The sequence below is a fragment of the Megascapheus bottae genome, chromosome 24 (assembly GCF_031878675.1).
Source record: "Megascapheus bottae isolate mThoBot1 chromosome 24, mThoBot2.hap1, whole genome shotgun sequence".
NCBI classification, from domain to species: Eukaryota; Metazoa; Chordata; class Mammalia; order Rodentia; family Geomyidae; genus Megascapheus; species Megascapheus bottae.
Genome location: NC_143532.1, coordinates 9,711,474 through 9,729,616, shown reverse-complemented (window position 1 = coordinate 9,729,616; position 18,143 = coordinate 9,711,474). Strand labels below are relative to the sequence as shown.

The window sequence follows — 18,143 nt, the reverse complement described above, 5'->3', positions numbered from 1 at the left end:
ATGTTTCCTGTGTTGTATGCTCAGAGAACTATGATAAGAAAAGAATCCACTGCTTGCAAAGCTCCCCTGTGTGCCCACAATTTTGCATGTACTTAAGTCCTTATATCCAGTGGAGGACAGGCTTTGTTGAGCGCTGTTCAGAATGTTTGTCATGCCCGGGGAGTGTGTCTGCACAGGGCTGGTACACCTGCCAGGCAACCATGAGCCTACTAAAAGATGTGAATGATCCATAAATGCCCTAAATAAGGCTCCACTTTTTCATGAGTTCATCTAAGCTACAAGGCCGGCTTAATCTTTAAGATCTCCAAAAGACAGAGAGAACATGAGTGAATGAATGAATGAATAAATGAATGACTCAGAGGTGTGTCCTGACAGGTGCACAGTAGTAAAGAAAGTTCTTCCACTCCTGACAGGATCCTCTTTTGCCCTGAAGCATAATTTTGTCTATAACATCTGAGTGAGTAATGACAAGTGTTATTAAGGTACTTTGGGCCAATTTGATCTTGGAATCGATGTAGGTTCCAGCAACCTTTTCAGAGTTTTCTTTTGGGTCCTTAGTATTTTATTTTTAAGTCTACATTTGTTCCATTTGTTCCCTAAATTGAGCTGTTCCTATCTGATTAAATGTGACAGGAGTACTTCCACCCAGCAAATAAATAAATAGTGATTTCACAATTTGTTCTGTTGATTAGTGGCTGTTCATGATGCAGATTAATAATATTTCAGTTGGGCCTGGATAATTGGCATTTTCTCAACTATTGATTATGCAGTTTGGGGGTTTGTGCAGGAATGGATAATCTTTATTGAAATTTTAGGCAGGTTTGTTTTTTTTTTTAAATTGGAGTAGGACTTTCGATTTTGTTTTTGGGTATCCCACTCCGCGATTCTTTTATTTAGATGTGTGGTTGTACTTCTCGCCTGGTGGAAGCATCATCATACTAATCATTTGAATCACAGCACTGACCATCCTGTGGTCCCTGGCTGGGCAGAGTTCCACTGGTCACAGACTCATTGAGATTTCAGCCTCTGTACTGAGAATTTCAGGAACGCCCAACATCATCTAGGTCGGTGCTATCCCTCCAAGTTCAGCATCTTTAGCACACAGTGTAGTAGTCTCTAGTTACATGACTCCTGAGTATTTAACACGGGGCTAGTGGGGTCACACACCGAGGAAGCAAACTTTAACCATCAGTGGGTCCAAAGAGCCCCCTCTGTGCAGCTCTCCGTGGTCGAGAGGAGCATCTAAACTCACGCGTGGCAGGCATACCTTTGCAGAGCTGAGGAGGCTGCTTGAAGCTCTTCTCCATGCTCAGCACCATTCGAGTGCTTCACACCCATCCTTGCCTGGAAGGCATGCCACAGAGGCACACAGGGGCACGGGTGTGGCTTCCCACACTCCATGTTAGCCAGGTGAGTCCGGGGAGCTTCTAACATTGAGTTTCGTTGTAACTTTATCTGTTTCCAGTTGTGATCATTGTTTTCTCTGTGTACCATGAGATTTGGGAAGCTCTACTTTCTCTGCATCATCTCATTGATTCCCACCCCTGGCTCTATGAGCTACATTAAACAATCCTCTCACCCCTACCAGCTTGCAGATAAGGAGTACTAAAAAACAGATCCCAGCTTGCATACTGCTTTGCCCCTTAACTGATTTAAGATTTACCTGAAATTAACCTCTTGCCACCGTGCTCTGCCACCTCTTCAAGAACAAACTCTGTGGAGTTCATTTGATCCAAGTTTCCTTTCTTGTCTAAACATGAAGAGTGACACTTTCGCCAAGTACTGGTGGCTCACACCTGTAATAGTTTGGAAGCCAAGATCTGAAGATTGTACTTTAAAAACAACCCAGAGGAAAGTCCATGATACTCTTTATCTCCAGCCAAACACCAAAAAAGAAAGAAAAGCCAGACATTGAGCTGTGATTCAGATAGTAGACCACAATCCTAGCTCTTCTGGATGATCTCAGGCTGAGACCTGAAGATTGAGGTTCAAAGCCAGCCTGGGTAGGAAAGTCCTTGAGCCTCTACTCTTCATTAACCACTAGAAAGCTGGAAGTGGAGCTATGGCTCAAGTGGTGGAACGCTAGCCTTAAGCAAAAAGCTACAGGAAAAGAACCCAGCCTTGAGTTCAACCCCCAGTATTGGGATGTACATGTGCATATGTGAGCCACACACACACACACACACACACACACTCACACACTCCCAAAGTTGCGCAGAGGAGTAATAGCACAAGTGCAACCAGTGGGCTCAAAATGAACTAGCTTGTCATCCAGAAACAGGCCATGGAATGAGCCCATATTGTGTTCGATCTGAGAGTGGGTTGGGGACATGGAAATCACCTTGTAGATAGGGAGTCAAGAGCCCTTCTAGCTAACAAATGGTTTTAGTAGAAACTTGGCCGGCCTCCAGAAGCTTTGAGCAGCTCACCTGTGAACCACCCAGCAGCCCTAGCCACCTGTAAGCTCTGTGAGGTGAGGGTGAGCACACATACAAGCCTTTGGTAAACAGGGTCAACATCAGTCAAGGCCAGTGAAAAGCTCTCTTTTGGGTCAATGGTGGGGTGGAGGGAGAGACACATACAGGAAGAATCTTTGAAGCAAAGCCTCTTTTCTAATGCATTTCCATTTCCACTGTCCAACTTCGTGGTTTCCTCTTTTGAAACATGAAAATGACCCTTCGTCATCTTGTATCAGAATAGATTTGAATGTGTGTTCTAGAAAGATCCCCCAGTGTCAGCCACTAAACAGTGATTAATGCAGTAATTAGCCGATCGATCATTAATTACTATAAATTAAGTGATACAATTAATGTGCTGCTTTGTCACCAATAATTAGGGGTAAAAATTGAACTGTTGGCAAAGAATCACACAAGATGGTTATTGAAATGCAGTAGCTGCCATGGTTTCTAGCCACAGAATCCCAGACTGGGTGTAGTTAAGGTAATCTGAGACTCCACAACCAGGGGTATTGGTGCTTTAAAAGGGTGTGGGGGTAGACTAGGGAGGAGAAACTGGAGAATTAACTCAACTTAAAGCAGCATCATGATAAGGCTTCAGAAATTCTTGTTGTGCATATATATGTATATAAAATTTTGGTGAAACTTTCCTTTACCATTGTAGTTTTGAGTGTTTTTTTTTCTTTCCTAAAGAAAGGGCCTAAAGGGATTTTACTCTTTTTTTAAAAAAAAACCCATGGTGCTCACCTAACACAGCAATCAGTGCATTGGAGCATCCCTGATTTAAATCTATGGAAGATTGCTATTAGAGGACGTATTACTGGGCTGGCAAGGGCTGGGCGACTGTTAGGCAAAAGTGTGTTTATGGAATACGGTGCTAGCAGGCATGATTTCAATCGGATTTGACATGTTTAACATAAATGTATAGTGCACGGCTCTTGCTGCATATGAATAATTCCTGCGGACCTACTGCCTTTCTAATTACTGAGGCTGAAAAAAAGCAGGTCAGGCACATCCTGGTGGAAACTTATTACCAGCCCTCCCCCTGCTCGCCCCATGTTTACAGCTTTGTATAACTAGAGATGCCATTGTATGGGGAACTTAATGCTTGAAATGTAATCTGTGACAGAGAATAGAAAGGGGCTGGGAAAAAAAATGCTGCTGTTTCTCCCTATTCCTTCCTCTCCCCCTCCTCTGCATTGTTTAATCAGGTCCAAAAGACAAAAGATAGTATGTGCTCTGAGGGCCAACACTGGGCTCACAGGAATCCAAAGTCATGGGCTGTCTCCACTGTCTTGTGCTTCTAGGGGTTCCCTGCCTGATGTGAGGGTCTCTGGACCCCAGTTTCCAAATCTGTCATCTAGAAAGCTGAACTAAATGAGTTCTTACATAAAGATGTCATGGAAGGAAGGACTGCTGATGAGTTGTGCCAACTTAAAGAATTTTAGTTACTAAAGTCAGAACACGGGTACCTTTCAAGGCTTTTCCCCGTCTGTAGTTAGTTAATATAGCATGGCTTGGGTCCAAGCAGACTTTCTCCAGACTCAACTCCATGTTTCCTGGAGGAATATCAGGACAGGACAGGATCTTACTTAGTCCTCTGTTACTGGACTGATTGCTACGATATGGAGATCAGTGGAAGGCTCTGTGGAGTCTCACATGAGAACCTGTGAGTAGCGATTCTACCATACCAGCCAGCCTTATGTGGCAAGGGCCAGCCCACTCACCACCACCTTGCCTCTACAGAGATCGTTTTGGCCTAATTCTATATGCTTTCCAGCATTTGGTTCCATTTTTCTACTTTACCCAAAAGGAAATTAGTCTTTGCAGTAGGGTACATGTGAAGGAATGCAGGGAGCTGGCCTGGCATAGCCTATTTGTGGTTCACATTCTTGCCAAGGGAAACTGGTTTGGGTTTTTTAATGTTTGCACAGAGATGGGAATTGTGAGGCAATGTCAGCTTTTCCAGGGTCCACTTGTATCCCTCACTCCCTCCTCTCTCTCTCCCCCAGCCACTCTTAGTATAACTTGGCTGCTTAAAGTCACTGCAGGCAGAATTCCATCTCACAATTGAAAACAAACCATGAACTATTTTTATGTTAAAAAGCAAAAATAGATATAGGGTGTGGTGTATATCTGGACAAGCCTGGATTCCAGTAATTCAAAGCTGACTGAGAATTTATATTGTTAAATTGTAAAGATAGGGACTGTATCAGTTGAGCAAATACTTTTTGTGCAGATATGCAAAAAAGGGGGGTATCTGTCTTTCTGGAAGACTTGTCATATGTAATCACATAATTACGGAATGGTGTAATGAGAATTACCATCAAGGTATAGATAAGGGGCAGTGAAAATGTAAATCGAGGAGCGAGTCATTGTTCACCACTGTGGAAAATACCTTACAGATTTCATGCCATTCTTATGAAGTGACTGTTAATCTTCCCTGCTCTGGTCCAATTTTTGCATCTCTGTTACTAGAATCATGATCGTTATTTTTTCTCATGAGATGGCAAAGCACTGTTCCCTAGGCTCTCCTATTCTTCAGGGGTCCAATGTTATCTTTATTTTACAGGCTAGAGAACTCTGACCCCATAGATTAAAAATCATGAATGTCAGGGCTGTGATTAAACCTGTTCGTTTACCTTCAGAATCACAGATGCATTCTGTACATTATACAAAAGCACATGTAACCCAGTTTCTCATATATGAAAACTGGAGGAGAGGTACTTGGAAATCCTGTTTCTCTAGTTGTCAGAAGGAACAACCAGCTATTTATGAGTAGAGGCTATGTGGCATTTATTGATTTCTGTAATAATCTCTAGTGCCTGGCAAGTGCATAGTACTATTTAAATGTTTCCTTAGCAGTCAATTGGTAAAAGTGTATGACAAATACTTTCAAGGTCAAATCATTGTACTTCCTCCTTTGTGGACATCAAACCCATAGGTTTAGATCATTCCACGTTGCAGTAGAGAAACGGCCAATTTAGTGTTTGTGCTTATCCTAAAATCTAAGGCTTGAAAACGAGGCCTCACCCCCTCACTCTGTGGCTTCCTGTCTCTGCACGGACCCGTGTTCCTTTTCAGATGCTTCTAAAAATGACACCAAAGCAACAAGTATCCAGGCTGTCGCACTGTGCCAGACTCTGCAGTAGGCGGCGTGCTTCTCCTCTCTCCTGAGCCCTCCGCCCCCCCACCCCGCCCCACCCCAGACACCACTGGCTGCAAAGCTTCTCTAATTTCAGTGCTGGAGGACGCTTGGACCCAGCCATGGGTAAGAGCCAATAAGTAACATCGGGTCCCAAGGAGTGTCTGAAGTGTCCGAGGACTGCCTCGCCACCCCTTCCTTGGTGCATATCACTTCCCCTAGGCTTTAGGAGCTCTGATGGGTGAAGTGAACCTGGGCACTCTGTGCAGATTGAGGAGGCCTCAATGGCGCTATACTGTTTCTGTGCTGTACCAAATATGAAAGATCTTTCTGGTGCTTTAAAACTGGGGGGGGGGGTGGGGAGTGGAGAAGGGTTCCCATTTCCCAAGCTGTAGGGGTTTAAGTGGTATGTTTTCTTCCTCGGCACAAATTCTCTACTCTCCTGTGGAACCTAGATTGGCAAAAGGAACATTGTAGTGAGTCATAGGGAACACTGATTATAAGGAAGCTGGGAAGTTTTATCCCCGTGATGGACACATACATACCCCCTGCTCTCGTTAGCTCCACACCTGTGGTCACCTGTGACCCATCATGAAGCCAGAGGGCAGTGCGCTCAGGACAGCCTCAGGTGTGTCCTCCGGCTGTGGCCATGGCTGCAGGGGGATCTGTGCACAGCTCGGGAGGCTGTGCCTGGGCAGGTGGGACGCTCTGGGAGAACTGTCAAGAGGCCGAAGGTGAGCAAGACTGACTCCAGATAGGCTCCAGATAGGAAAATCAGGAATATTTATGATGTTCCCCAACTCCTGTCATAAGCCAGTCTTATGCAAGCAGGCAATTAAGTTATTGAATAACTGACAGCTGATACAGGGAAGGTGGTGGCTCTTGTTTTGACTGGCAGTTCATTCACAAACCTATCACATAGGAAGCATGGTATCTTGAAACAAATTCAAGTTGTCCTTTTGGCAGCTCAGATGGGTGAAGTCGCAGCCTCATGCACATGTCAACTGGGAATTAATGCAGTCCTCTAATGTGGGCTTACTATTATTTTTCTGTCTAGCAGTGTAGACCACGTGGCAGTATCCACCAGCTAGTGTGGGCCTACCACTCCACTTCAGGTCTTCAGAGCCATCAGAAAAACAGCTTCTTGAGGCTCAGCCCTCTGGAGATGTGTGCAGAGGGGGGAGTGGAGAGGTGTGGTGGTGAGGGGAAGAGTGAGGGGAGTGGTTTAAGCTGGTGTGGCTCACAGATGCCTAGACCATGGATGCCAGTGATAAGGAGAGGCTTCCTTTTTAAATTTTAGCCTTTGAAAATGTGTCTGCCTCAGTTTGCATTGTGAATACACTCCCTTGAAGGACAGCTGTATTTAACCCTTTACCTTTGACCTCAAGGGGAAAAGTCATTTCCTTCCCACAATTTAGACGTGAAGGTGAGGTCATCAGAATCCTTGGAAGGTGGACCCGCAGATCTGCCCATGCTTGCCAGGCCTTCTCATTTAGTAATCACATCACAGCATGACATGGCTCCCACCAGTTCCGAAAAGCTTCGATTGACTCTGGCAGGGAAAATGCGCACATACGTAATCATGGGTGCCAGGATTGAGGATGGAAAAGAGGAGTGGAAGGTAGTCAAAGAGGCTGGTCAAAATGACAAGTGCCTAAAAATGGGGAATCTTTAGTCTCGCTAATAAGTAGTGCCTGAGTGACTGTGTGAGCCCTCTCTGTATTCATACTATTCTTACATCTTCTTGCAGTACAGTCATTGTTTCCAAATCAAAGGTAATAGTTAGGAAGGGAGTTTGACCTAGTAGAGTGCTTGCCTACCATGCATAAAGACCTGGGTTCAATTCTCCAGTGCCCCACATACATAGAAAAAGCTGGAAGTGGTGCTGTGGCTCAAGTGGTAGAGCCCTAGCCTTGATAAAGTCCAAGATCATTACTCAGGCCCTGAGTTCAAGCCTCAGGACTGCCTCCCCCCCCCACCCACAAAAAAAATAACATCTAAGAGCCACTGGCATTTCAAAGTTCACTGTTGAGTTGGAGGAGGAAAATAGTTTTTCCAAATAACAGATACATTGATGGGTAGTGTAACTCGAGTTGTCTTTGAAATCACTTTTAAAAAGTTGAAGTTGATAAGACCCATGTCTCGCTGTACCAGATAGGGATAAAATGGTTCGCAGGGAAGTCTGTAGAATAACCACTTGCAATCCTATTTGTAAGAAGGGGGCTAGATTTTTAATAAAAGTGTTTTCCTTTTACTAGCCTGGCTTTTTGTTGTTGTTTTGTTTTGTTTCTTGGTATCTGTCCTGGGGTTTGAATTCAGGGTCAGGATGCTATCTGTGAGCATCTTTTGCTCAAGGCTAGCACTTTACTACTTGGGCCACAGCTCTACTTCTGGCTTTTTGGGGGTCATTTATTAGAGATAAGAGTCTCACTGACTTTTGAACTGAAATCCTCAGATCTCAGCTTCTCAGGTTTCTACAGGCTTGACCCACCAACATTCAGCTTTAGACTGGGCTGTGAGCAGGGAAAAGAAGAGCCCAAGTTCTTTTAGCTCGGGTGCGTGGACCACCCCAGCTGGGCCTCTGCTGCTCACAAGGCCCCTCCAACCCCAGTTGGAAACATCTTTAAGTGCCTAGTTGGAGGCAGAATGACACCATGCATGTTTAAAGACCAAGCTGGCAGCGAAGCAGATTCTTTAAAGAATCTGTTGTTCTTTGTATTGAGGAAGAGAAATTTTGCCAGACGTATGGCCATTTATCAAGTGCAGTAGCTCCAGAGAAGAAAGCAAGAAAGCCCAGTGTGTCCTCTGGGGAAGGAAATGCAAGCAAACACCAAGATTAGCTCCACTTTCATTGATGGGATGAAGATCAGCAAGTCTAGAGACAGAGAGGATCTTCCAGAAACATTATTTCTGCCATTGAGAGGGAATTTAAGGTCCATGAGAAGCTGGATGAGAAGGGACGTGGGAAGAATACTACACATCTTCCACAGAATTAGATTTGTGAGCTGAAAGTGCATTTTCAGAGCTGGTGTCTGTGTCTAGTGAGCTGGGGTGACTCCCAACTCCCAACACTTGAGCATGGAGTTGTGTGAAAGAAAAACAATAGCTCCCCTTTAGTCAATGGAGATACATAAATGATTGCTGTAAATTTCTGGGGCAGGTGGCAGGCTGGTTTACGGAATGTAAGGCGATGAGAACCTCTGGTTTACGGAAAGTAGCATGAATTAATAATCATTTAATTGGCTCCTCCATTATGCTGTTGGTTTGGAGATGGAAGTTTAGATGGAGGGGCTGTCAGCGGTACTTTAGCTAAGAGTCTGATGTGGAGCAGTGGGGGTGGTAGTTGCTTTGGACTCTCCACAAGGATCAAATGTCAGGCAACATCCCAGGCCCTCAGTGGGCTCACCTCAGGACCCCCAAAAGGAAGAAGATCAGCACTTTGGTGAATACTACTGCCAAGAGTCACTGGACCACAAAGATGGGAAATGCAGAAGAAACTTCCCAGCAATGTGGATGGCTACCTCAGTGCTCGCCTGGGATCTTCCCACGAGAGTCTGTGGCCAGAAGGAGGTTGGCCTGCAACAGGGAATGTCCACCAGGCGTCAGCCCCACGTCTGTGCGCAGAGGGAGGGATGAGAAGATGAGTCTTGCTCGTTTTGCTTCAAAAACACAGAAGTGGATTCTACTGGTACTTGGTTTCCTTGGCGAGCGTGTGGATGTCCTGGCCAATGAGTACAGGGTGAAGACTGAGTACCTTACCCTTCATTTTAAACTTTTTTCAGATTTTCCCAGTGCAGCGCCACCTCCGTGCTTCATGTGGCTCCTGAGTGCACAAACATAGTTACCAAACGACAGAGGAGCCATGCATTGGTGAAGTCCACTGTTGGGAGTGGGTTTTCAGGGGCGTAGATTCGGAGTTTGTTAGTCTAGACTGGGATGGGGAGAGAAGCTATCTGGGAAGAATGGTTTTAGCTGGTGAACTTCTAGCAGACTGTCAATGTTTGAACGCTGTGTTTCTACTTCATATGCTCCTGAGGGATGTTTTTTTTTAAATTATTATTTATATATTTATTTTTGGTTGGTCATGGGACTTGAACTTGGGGCCTGGGCTGAACTGTCCCTGGCCTCTTTTGCTCGTCCAGTTTTCTAGTGGTTAATTGGAGAAAAGTCTCAGACTTTTCTTCCTGGGTTGGCTTTAAACCGTGATCCTCAGATCCCACCCTCCTGAGTAGCAAGGCTGACAGGTGTAAGCCATAGCACCCTGCTGATGTTGTCAACAGCTTACTACCTTGCAAGAAGTTTTGCTAGCCTTGTTTGAATTGTTCTGTAGGCTTAGAACCTTTTAAAACAGTTTCTTCAAAATTCCAAAAAAAGAAAAGCTTACATGAATTCAGATGGACTCTTTTCTTCCCTCCTCCCTCTAAATAGTGTGAGAAGGGGGATTACTTTCTGGGGATCATATTTTCAGAGGTTAAATACTTCCCAAACAAATAGGACAAAATTAAAGGCTGAAGGCTGATATCTCCATGCATAAATGATGTAGCATTGACCATACTTCTCATTGAAGTGGTATCATCTCTCTCCCTCTCCTTCCCTCCTTCCCTCCCTTTGTCGAAAACATACAGGAATGTAAGAGCATTAAATGGAAAATCACGAGAACACAGCTTCTCTCCATCTTTGTCAGGTGTAGTGGCTGACCATGTCAGGGTCTCTGAGCCCTGAAAGCTGAATTTGATTGTTCTAAAGGGGCATGCCAGTGCTTTTGGGGCACCGTGAGTAGAAAGTACAGAATCCCTAACAAATTAGACAAATGCTATCTTGGTGGACAGTCCGTGTGGCAAAGAAACTGCCACTGCCTACATGCTGAATTTCAGGTGGCATCCAAGTTGGGTTTCTTTGTCACAATGATGCCCTGTTGACCTTGCAGTATGGAATCTGTTCTCTATGGCACTCACTCAGAAGATTCCCTACCTTGTTTGAAATGCCAGAAGCCCAGCATGCTGTCTCTTGAAGATTCATTGAGATTTAACACATAGTTTTCATATGACATAACTGCCAAAATGAGAAAAATTGCTTTAGCCAACTAAGTAAAAGAATACCACCTGATGTTTCACACGGTCTGGATCCAAATACCAACTTTTTCATGGGCAGCTGAATTGAAATGCTAAACCATCTAACTATATAACATTAAAAATGATATACCTACATGACACATGATGCTATCCCCTAAATCCAACAGTCATTTTCTTTTACTTTTCTTTCGGATATGTGTTGTTTTCATAGCTGTAAATGATGTGATTTCTTTTCTCATTTACATTTCTAATTGCTTCATAGCTATCATTTTAATGTTTTGGAATACTCAGAATAACAGCGCCATTATTTATACCATGCCCTATTTTAAGATGTATCTATATCTTCTGTTGCTGATTGAACTCCAAGACTCCCAATACAATGCAAAATAGGCTAGTATTTACCACTGGTCCACCCCCTTCCCTGACGTTTTATATTTTAGTCTCACTAAATTGCTCGGGCTGGCCTTAAACTTGTTAAACCCTTTGGCATCATCTTCTCAAGTACCTGGGATTACCACCAGCCTCTGTGCTGGGCTAGGTTGATGCCAATTCATTTTTGTCATTATACAAACCGCTGTAGGTAGCAAGCCATCAAGTAGTTTTTCCTCCGTTGGTTTTGGTTTTGCTGTCCCCGAGAAGGCACTGACTGTGTACACCAGGTCTCGTCTCTGGAGCACATGCATTTCCTTTTTGCTAAGGTGACATCATGCAACACTCAGTGATAGTGATTGATTTTTTAAAATGGTCTTTTCTATATTATAACATTTCTTTTGGAGAAAAAGTTTTAAAAAGTCTTCAGAGCAGAAAACCCGCAGTACTTTCTCTCTGGGCTTTTGTACAACCTCATTTTCTCATGCCTCAGTGCAAGCTGGTGACAGAAGTAAACGAGACATTGATTTGGAGGCTCTTCTGAAGTTGTTCAGAGAGGAAGGAGCTTCAGAAAACCTTGTCGTATCTGTGGCAGCAACAAATTCTCACCTAGCATGAAGATGGGGAACGTGTACAACTCTTCCCCATCCGCAAAAATTATAGAAATACTTTCCTTACAGGTCTCGTCAGGGGTTGATGTTTTAATGTCTTCTGACAGGCTGGGGAGGGCCTCATGCTAGCTCATGTAGCCTAACTCCCAGGAAAACACAATGAGCTTGTAAGGGGGTATGTACAGACTCTGCTGTAAGAATAGCATCCTTTATCTTTAGAGAAGGAGCTAATGAGCTGTAGGAAGCCAACGTCCACTTCTGGACAGATTCAATAACGATACAGGTTGTCCTGGAGAGAAAGGAGATGAACCCCGAAATCTGTGCCCCAGTGGATACAGTAGTTCAATATTATAGCAAGGCTGTTGTGTTGCTGGGAACAAAGAGGAACAAGGGAGTGAGTGCTGATTTTATTTTTTAAAACACTCTATAATGGCTCCTTAGCTGAAGCTCACAATAGAAGCTGTAAAATTCTGGAGCAGTTTGAGTTTTGAAGAAAAAAAAAAGGTGAAGGTAATAAAGGCTCCCCTCTCCATGCAGGGGGAAATAATACTGGCTTCTAAAGCTACACATTCACCTCTGCAACCCCGCCATGATTCACACATTCAGCAATGAAGGAAGAGGATGGACTCTTTGGTCCTGCAAAGAAACTAATGCTGCAGTGGGTTACTGTGTTTGCCTTTCAGTTCCGAGAGTGTGAGATGAGTTGGGATGTCTCAGCCGAGGGGCCCATTCATTCCTGCTGCTGTGAGCTGCCCGGCTGACTCATCTCGTGGTCGGATGACAGGCCAGTGAAGGCATGTATAAGGTGATGTCGTTGTTTAGCTGCAGGTCAGGTAGACTCGCACACACGCCGGGAAGTGGGTTTGGAACAGGACCTGCCTTATGGTTGCCTCTGCTGGAAGGAACAGTGTATGGCGGATCTTTCAAAATTTTAAGTGCCATCCCAACCTAATACCCACTGTTGTGAGGTAGAAAGAAAGCAGGAGGAGTGGGGGTGACTGACTGACATCAACAAGCATCTAAAGAAAGTGTCTCCATTCGTTCCGTCTTTACAATCCACGCCACTTACAATCTCATGGGATTCCCTGGAAACATGGGGACTTCCCCTGAGTTAGCTTAAGTACGGCCAGCACCAGCCTCTCTCCAGCTTTCAGATCAAACATCAGTCCTTACCAAGACCTGATCTAGAAGGCTCTGTGTACTTTCTGCAGATAGGGGAAGAGTTGCAGGCATTCTCCATCACCATCATCCCGCATGGAGACTTAGAACAGGTTTCCTCCAGCTCCTCTTTTCCTGGACAACTCCCAAAAACTAGAGTCTCATTTCCTCTGTGTCTTCTAGAATGTCGAAGATAACTATGGAGAAAAAAAAGAAAGCTGGTGGACACTTGAGTCCACCAGACATCACAGACTCCTGCCGAGGAGTGTTCTGGCAGGGACCTGTGGCCTGCCAGGGTCCGAGGGTTCTGTGGTGTCAGGTCTGAGGGGGGCAGGAGATGGGAAGCAGGCCATGGGGGAACTGGTCTACAGTGTTACAGCACCTAGTTAATCAGCAGCCAATCCATCACATTAAATATCTAGCCGTCATGTATTACCTTTCAAGTGAAAATGAATAACTCCCATTAAGAGCAAAATGGGTTTGAAGTCGATTCGAGACAGATTAAAGTACTGTTATGAATCTGTGTGGGGGATGGGGGTCTGTGTAATATTCCTGTCCTTGTGCTTTTTAAATAATAGATGGAGTACAAACTTACACAGAGACTGGGTTACCACGATACTGGGGTTAAAGGTCACAAGATGAGCATTCTGGGAAAAACATCAACTTCCTGGAATATTTCCTGTATTTGGCTTTTTGTTTTCAAAATTATTTTGTGCCTTATCTGGTTTTAATGAGTAAATAATTGATTTTCCTTTTTTTTTTAAGTACACTTCTGTAATGATAGCACCTTAGTGTCCATAACAGAACAAATTGCAAAGTTGCACATAGGTGAAAATACACACCACTATGATAGGTTAAAGGTTAGAAAACAGTTTTACTATTGATTAAGAAATGATATACCAGTAGGTATACATTTTCAGAATTTTTTTTTCTTACTGCTGTAAGCAAAATTCTGGGCTAGAGGTGTAGCTTAAGCAGTAGGTTGCCATCTGTGAGCAAGAAAACTGAACAAGAGCATAAGGTCTTGAGTATCAGCCCCCCTCCTGGACCAACCCCCCCCAAAAATCTGGAAAATAGAGCACGATGGCCAAAATAAGTCTAAAAGGCAGCCCTTCCATGCATACTGGCTACATATGAGAATGGCGTTCGCACTGAAGGAACCGTCCCTGCTCATCTTGGTTGAACCTTAGTCGAGCTATTTTCTACTTACAATCTTCCAGGTTCCAGGCTCCTTTCTGTGCTTTAGAGAACCCTCCACAACACTTTCATATCCACTGTTTGCGATTCAAACCTCACATGCCCCTCCTGTTAACTGATTTTTGTGTTTTGGGGGTTTTTTTGGGGGGGGGGTGAGATGGGGTGAACTGATAAAGAGGCATGGTTCTGCAAGAACATGGAAAGCAGTCTTTTCTCTCTTGCTCTGAAGAGATTCTCGTGTCTGAAGCACGGGCCCCATTATAGCTTCGACTAATGCCCTGCCCAGTTCTACTCTGCAGTGATTTCAGCAAACTGTCAACCTAAAGTTGACATTAGCATGCAGGTATCCATTCAACCCATCTCAAATCCTATTTGTCAGGTTGCCTATGGCATGCTATGTGGTGATTCCTAGAGGCAAGGTGATACAAGTTGAGATGCAGTTTTCTTTCATCTCTGAAGCAGCATGTGTCTCATGCTCCCTCAGGCCAGCAAAGCCACTGGGGAGACTTTACAACCTGTCCTCAACCCTCCTGCCCAATGTGGATGGAAGATAGTTGACTGTGTTTAGATGGGGGAAGTTAGAAGAGACTGAATTTAGCTCAGTCTAACTCCAGAGCCTTTTACTGCTTTTTTCCCCCTTTCCTTTGCCCAATGTTCAGTTGTTAAGGTAGTGACAGAAATTCACAGGGGAAAAAGAAACACTTACTTCGTTTCCAATATACTTGATAAGTCAGTCCGGATGTTCATCCTTCCTAAATTTTGGTGTTTAAAGAAAATGCTGTGCTATAAATGAATGTTGATTTACACCCAACACAGACCCTGTGGGAAGTGATCTGGTCTGGCTACTGCACTTCATCTTCACTTTTGTCTTCTAGCACCGTCCAGCCAGCCAGAGAAGGAGCTGACAGAGTCTCCTGCAACCTCCAAACGCATCTCCTTCCCAGGTAGCTCTGAGTCTCCACTCTCTTCAAAGCGACCAAAAACATCCGAGGAGATCAAAGCGGAGCAGGTGAGGCAGAGGGGTCTCTGCTGCAGGTGGGGGGCTGGGAGGCACAGTGTTTTAGGCACTGGCAGGAGATGAAGTTGGGACGGGCGGATTGGGGACTGGTGGGAGCCCAGGCTTCAGCCTGAGGCATGGGTGTGTCTTCCCAGATGTACCAGTGTCCCTACTGCAAGTACAGTAACGCCGACGTGAACCGGCTGCGGGTGCATGTCATGACCCAGCACTCAGTGCAGCCCATGCTTCGCTGCCCGCTGTGCCAGGACATGCTCAACAACAAGATCCACCTCCAGCTACACCTCACCCACCTCCACAGCGTGGCACCCGACTGCGTAGAGAAGCTCATTATGACGGTAAGGCAGCTAGTAGCCCTTCTTCCTCCCCATGTCAAAGGTGATGCAGTGACAGGAACGGGATCTGAGTGTGGGAAGAGAAAGCCAGTGTGCAGTGGGGAGTGGCAGAGATTCATCCAAGCTCTGCAACCAGTGTTTCCCTGTTCACACACCTGGTGTGACCCTGGGCATCGTGCAGAATGTGTGTCCCCGTCAGCATGCAGAGGCAGGGCTGATCTCTTCCTTGATGAAGTATTGTTCAGATTCTCCAGACCTCACTGAGCAAGCACTGCCACCTCATCCTTAGAACAAAGCCTGGAACGTGTGACACGTTCCCCTTACCACGTGAGGAAACCAAGGCTCAAGGAAGTTCCTACCATTTGTTAAGTGGTAGAGTTGAGATCTGAGCCCACATTTTCCAACTAGCCTGCGATGTGGATTGGTATCTGAAGTGGATGCTTTATTCTCAAAGTAGGGAACTTGTCTGTTGAGTACAGCATATTGATTCACGACTATTTGAACGAAGAACTGCTATGCCTGTAGGTTTGAGAAAGAACCATAAAAGTTAGTATAAGATTTAATTCTGAGCCAGGCACTGCTGCTCACTCCCCATAAGCTTAGCCACGCAGGAGGCTGAGGTCTGAGGATATGGTTTAAAGCCAGCTCAAGTAGGAAGTTCAGGAGACACCTGCCTCCAATTAATCATCAAAAAGCCGGAATGCTCAAGGGATAGAGTGCTAGCTTTCAGGAGGCTGGAACACAGCAATCTGTCCCGGAGTTCAAGTCCCAGAGTCAGCTCCCACCCCCCCACCCAAAAAAAAGAAAGAATTTAAATTCTAGCTATGGCATGCAGACATTTAAAAATACTACAGGTGATAGCAGTGTCTTGTTTGCAGAGGGGCTACTATGTCCCTTACTAGCCATTAAAGGAAGAGCCACAAAAAGAAAGATGCACACTTCTACTTGAGCATTATTTCAGCAGTGGGGTAATAAAAAGTTGATTTGATTGACTTTTCACATGAAGATTCCAGGGAGATTGTCTGTTCAGAATTCCACATTACAACGTGCAGGGCATTTCTAATTCCATTTGGTGATGTAAAATGAATGAATAATGTTGTAAGTGACGTTTAGTCGGGAGGAACATGTAATTGATGATGCATCAAGAGAACTCTTCACAGCCAGTGGGGACTCAAAGGTGATCAGCTTGTGATTCTTTCTGGAGATCCTTCAAGTACAGATTTCCTTGCTGTGGGCATTTTCCAAATAGGCTTGTGACTGTCCCAAAGAGGCTCATTGTAAGAGGAACAGATCCTAGCTTCCCGGTTTCCCTGGCACTCGCTTCGGCCCTAGAAGTCATAAGGGAGTTTCCTCGGGCTTTATTCTCACTTCCTGTCTGCTGACCAGGAATCCTGGGAGCTTGAAACAACAGGAAGAGGCTGGTGGGAGGCATTTTTCAACAACTTGACTAGAGTTTGTTTTGCTCAGGTAGTTGGTTTTACTGGTTATATAAATTTGCATAAGATGTAAAAATATTTCTTTCGGCATCTCTAGGGACTAATACATAAGTCCCTTGTGGGTTATATTTGAAGGGGTGTGTGAAAGCTTGAACCAGAGTCTTGCGCTTCGTAGGCGGGCACTCTACTGCAGAGTCAAGCCATTCACCCCTTTTGTATATTGGTTATTTTTGAGATTGGGTCTTGCTTTGTGCCCAGGCATATGCCGGAACTGTGATCCTATTTTTCACTTTCTGCCATAGCTGGGATGGCAGGTATGTACCGCTAGGCCCTGCTTCATCTACTGACATGGAATCTTGTGGACTTTTCTGTGTAGACTGGCCTGGAACTGAGATCCTCCCGGTCTCAGCCTTCTAGGTAACGGGGATGACACACACACACCAGCATCATCCCTAGTGATTGGTTGTGAAGGGTTTGGAGTGTATGGCCTCTGTCTTCCAGTCCCGCATCTCCTTATCACAGCCTCCCAAATAACTGGGACTGCAGGCAGGAGCCACTAGTGCTCAGCTAGTCCTGTTTTTATTCCAGCAGTAGAAAGGAGTGGCAAGTCTTACGATCACTTTGAATCTTCATTTACTAATAAAGCAAGGGCAAGATATTGACTGTTGTGTTTGCTTGGATACCAAACGTTAAGATACATCTGCCTACCCCCACTAACTCAGAGCAGGTTTTTTGTTTTCGTTTTTGAGATCTAGATGAAAGGAATATCAGAGCCATACTAGCTTATTCTACACACTGAAATTTGGTGACCACCGGTGATAGACCCTCCATCAAGTACAGAATATTTGTACAGTGCTAAGGAACATGTAGACACATTTCCCTTGGACAACACGAGCATGCAGGAGAAATTGCTCCCTGGATGGATTGTACTGCACCTTGTATCGAAACTCTCATGAGCCTCATCCTTCCACAGCAGACAAGGGAGGTGGTTTCTAGAAAAGCGCACCAATTGTAGGAGATGGCTTGCATTGAGCCAAGTGGTATATTTGTATATCCATCCTTTAGTTGAACAAAAGAAGACTCCTGAGGGCCTCCCCCGCATCCCACCCCAGGATTGGGGGAGGGGGTTGCTACCACCCCAGGGAGCACATGGAATCCTGTGTGAGGACTGGAACACTGACCTTGGCCTGGTGCCAGGGCCTTTCCTCTGAAAGTTTGGTGTTAAAACAGGATTTGCAATTGTTTTACAACTAAGTGACTATAATGAACCTGTGGTTAAAATCATGGCCCTGGAGGGTATTTTGCTGTAATTTTATTAGAAAATTGGCCCTGGGAAAGTATTGGTTAGG

General features: G+C 44.9%; 1 protein-coding gene across 1 annotated transcript in view; it reads left to right on the top strand.

Annotated features, from left to right (window-relative positions):
* Zfhx3 (zinc finger homeobox 3) overlaps nt 1-18,143 on the top strand; it is a 235,925-nt gene that overhangs the window by 195,163 nt on the left and 22,619 nt on the right. The window contains exons 6-7 of the mRNA XM_090357348.1: nt 14,884-15,017; nt 15,161-15,361. Coding sequence (XP_090213474.1) covers nt 14,884-15,017; nt 15,161-15,361 — 335 coding nt within the window. The remainder of the gene's footprint in view (nt 1-14,883; nt 15,018-15,160; nt 15,362-18,143) is intronic.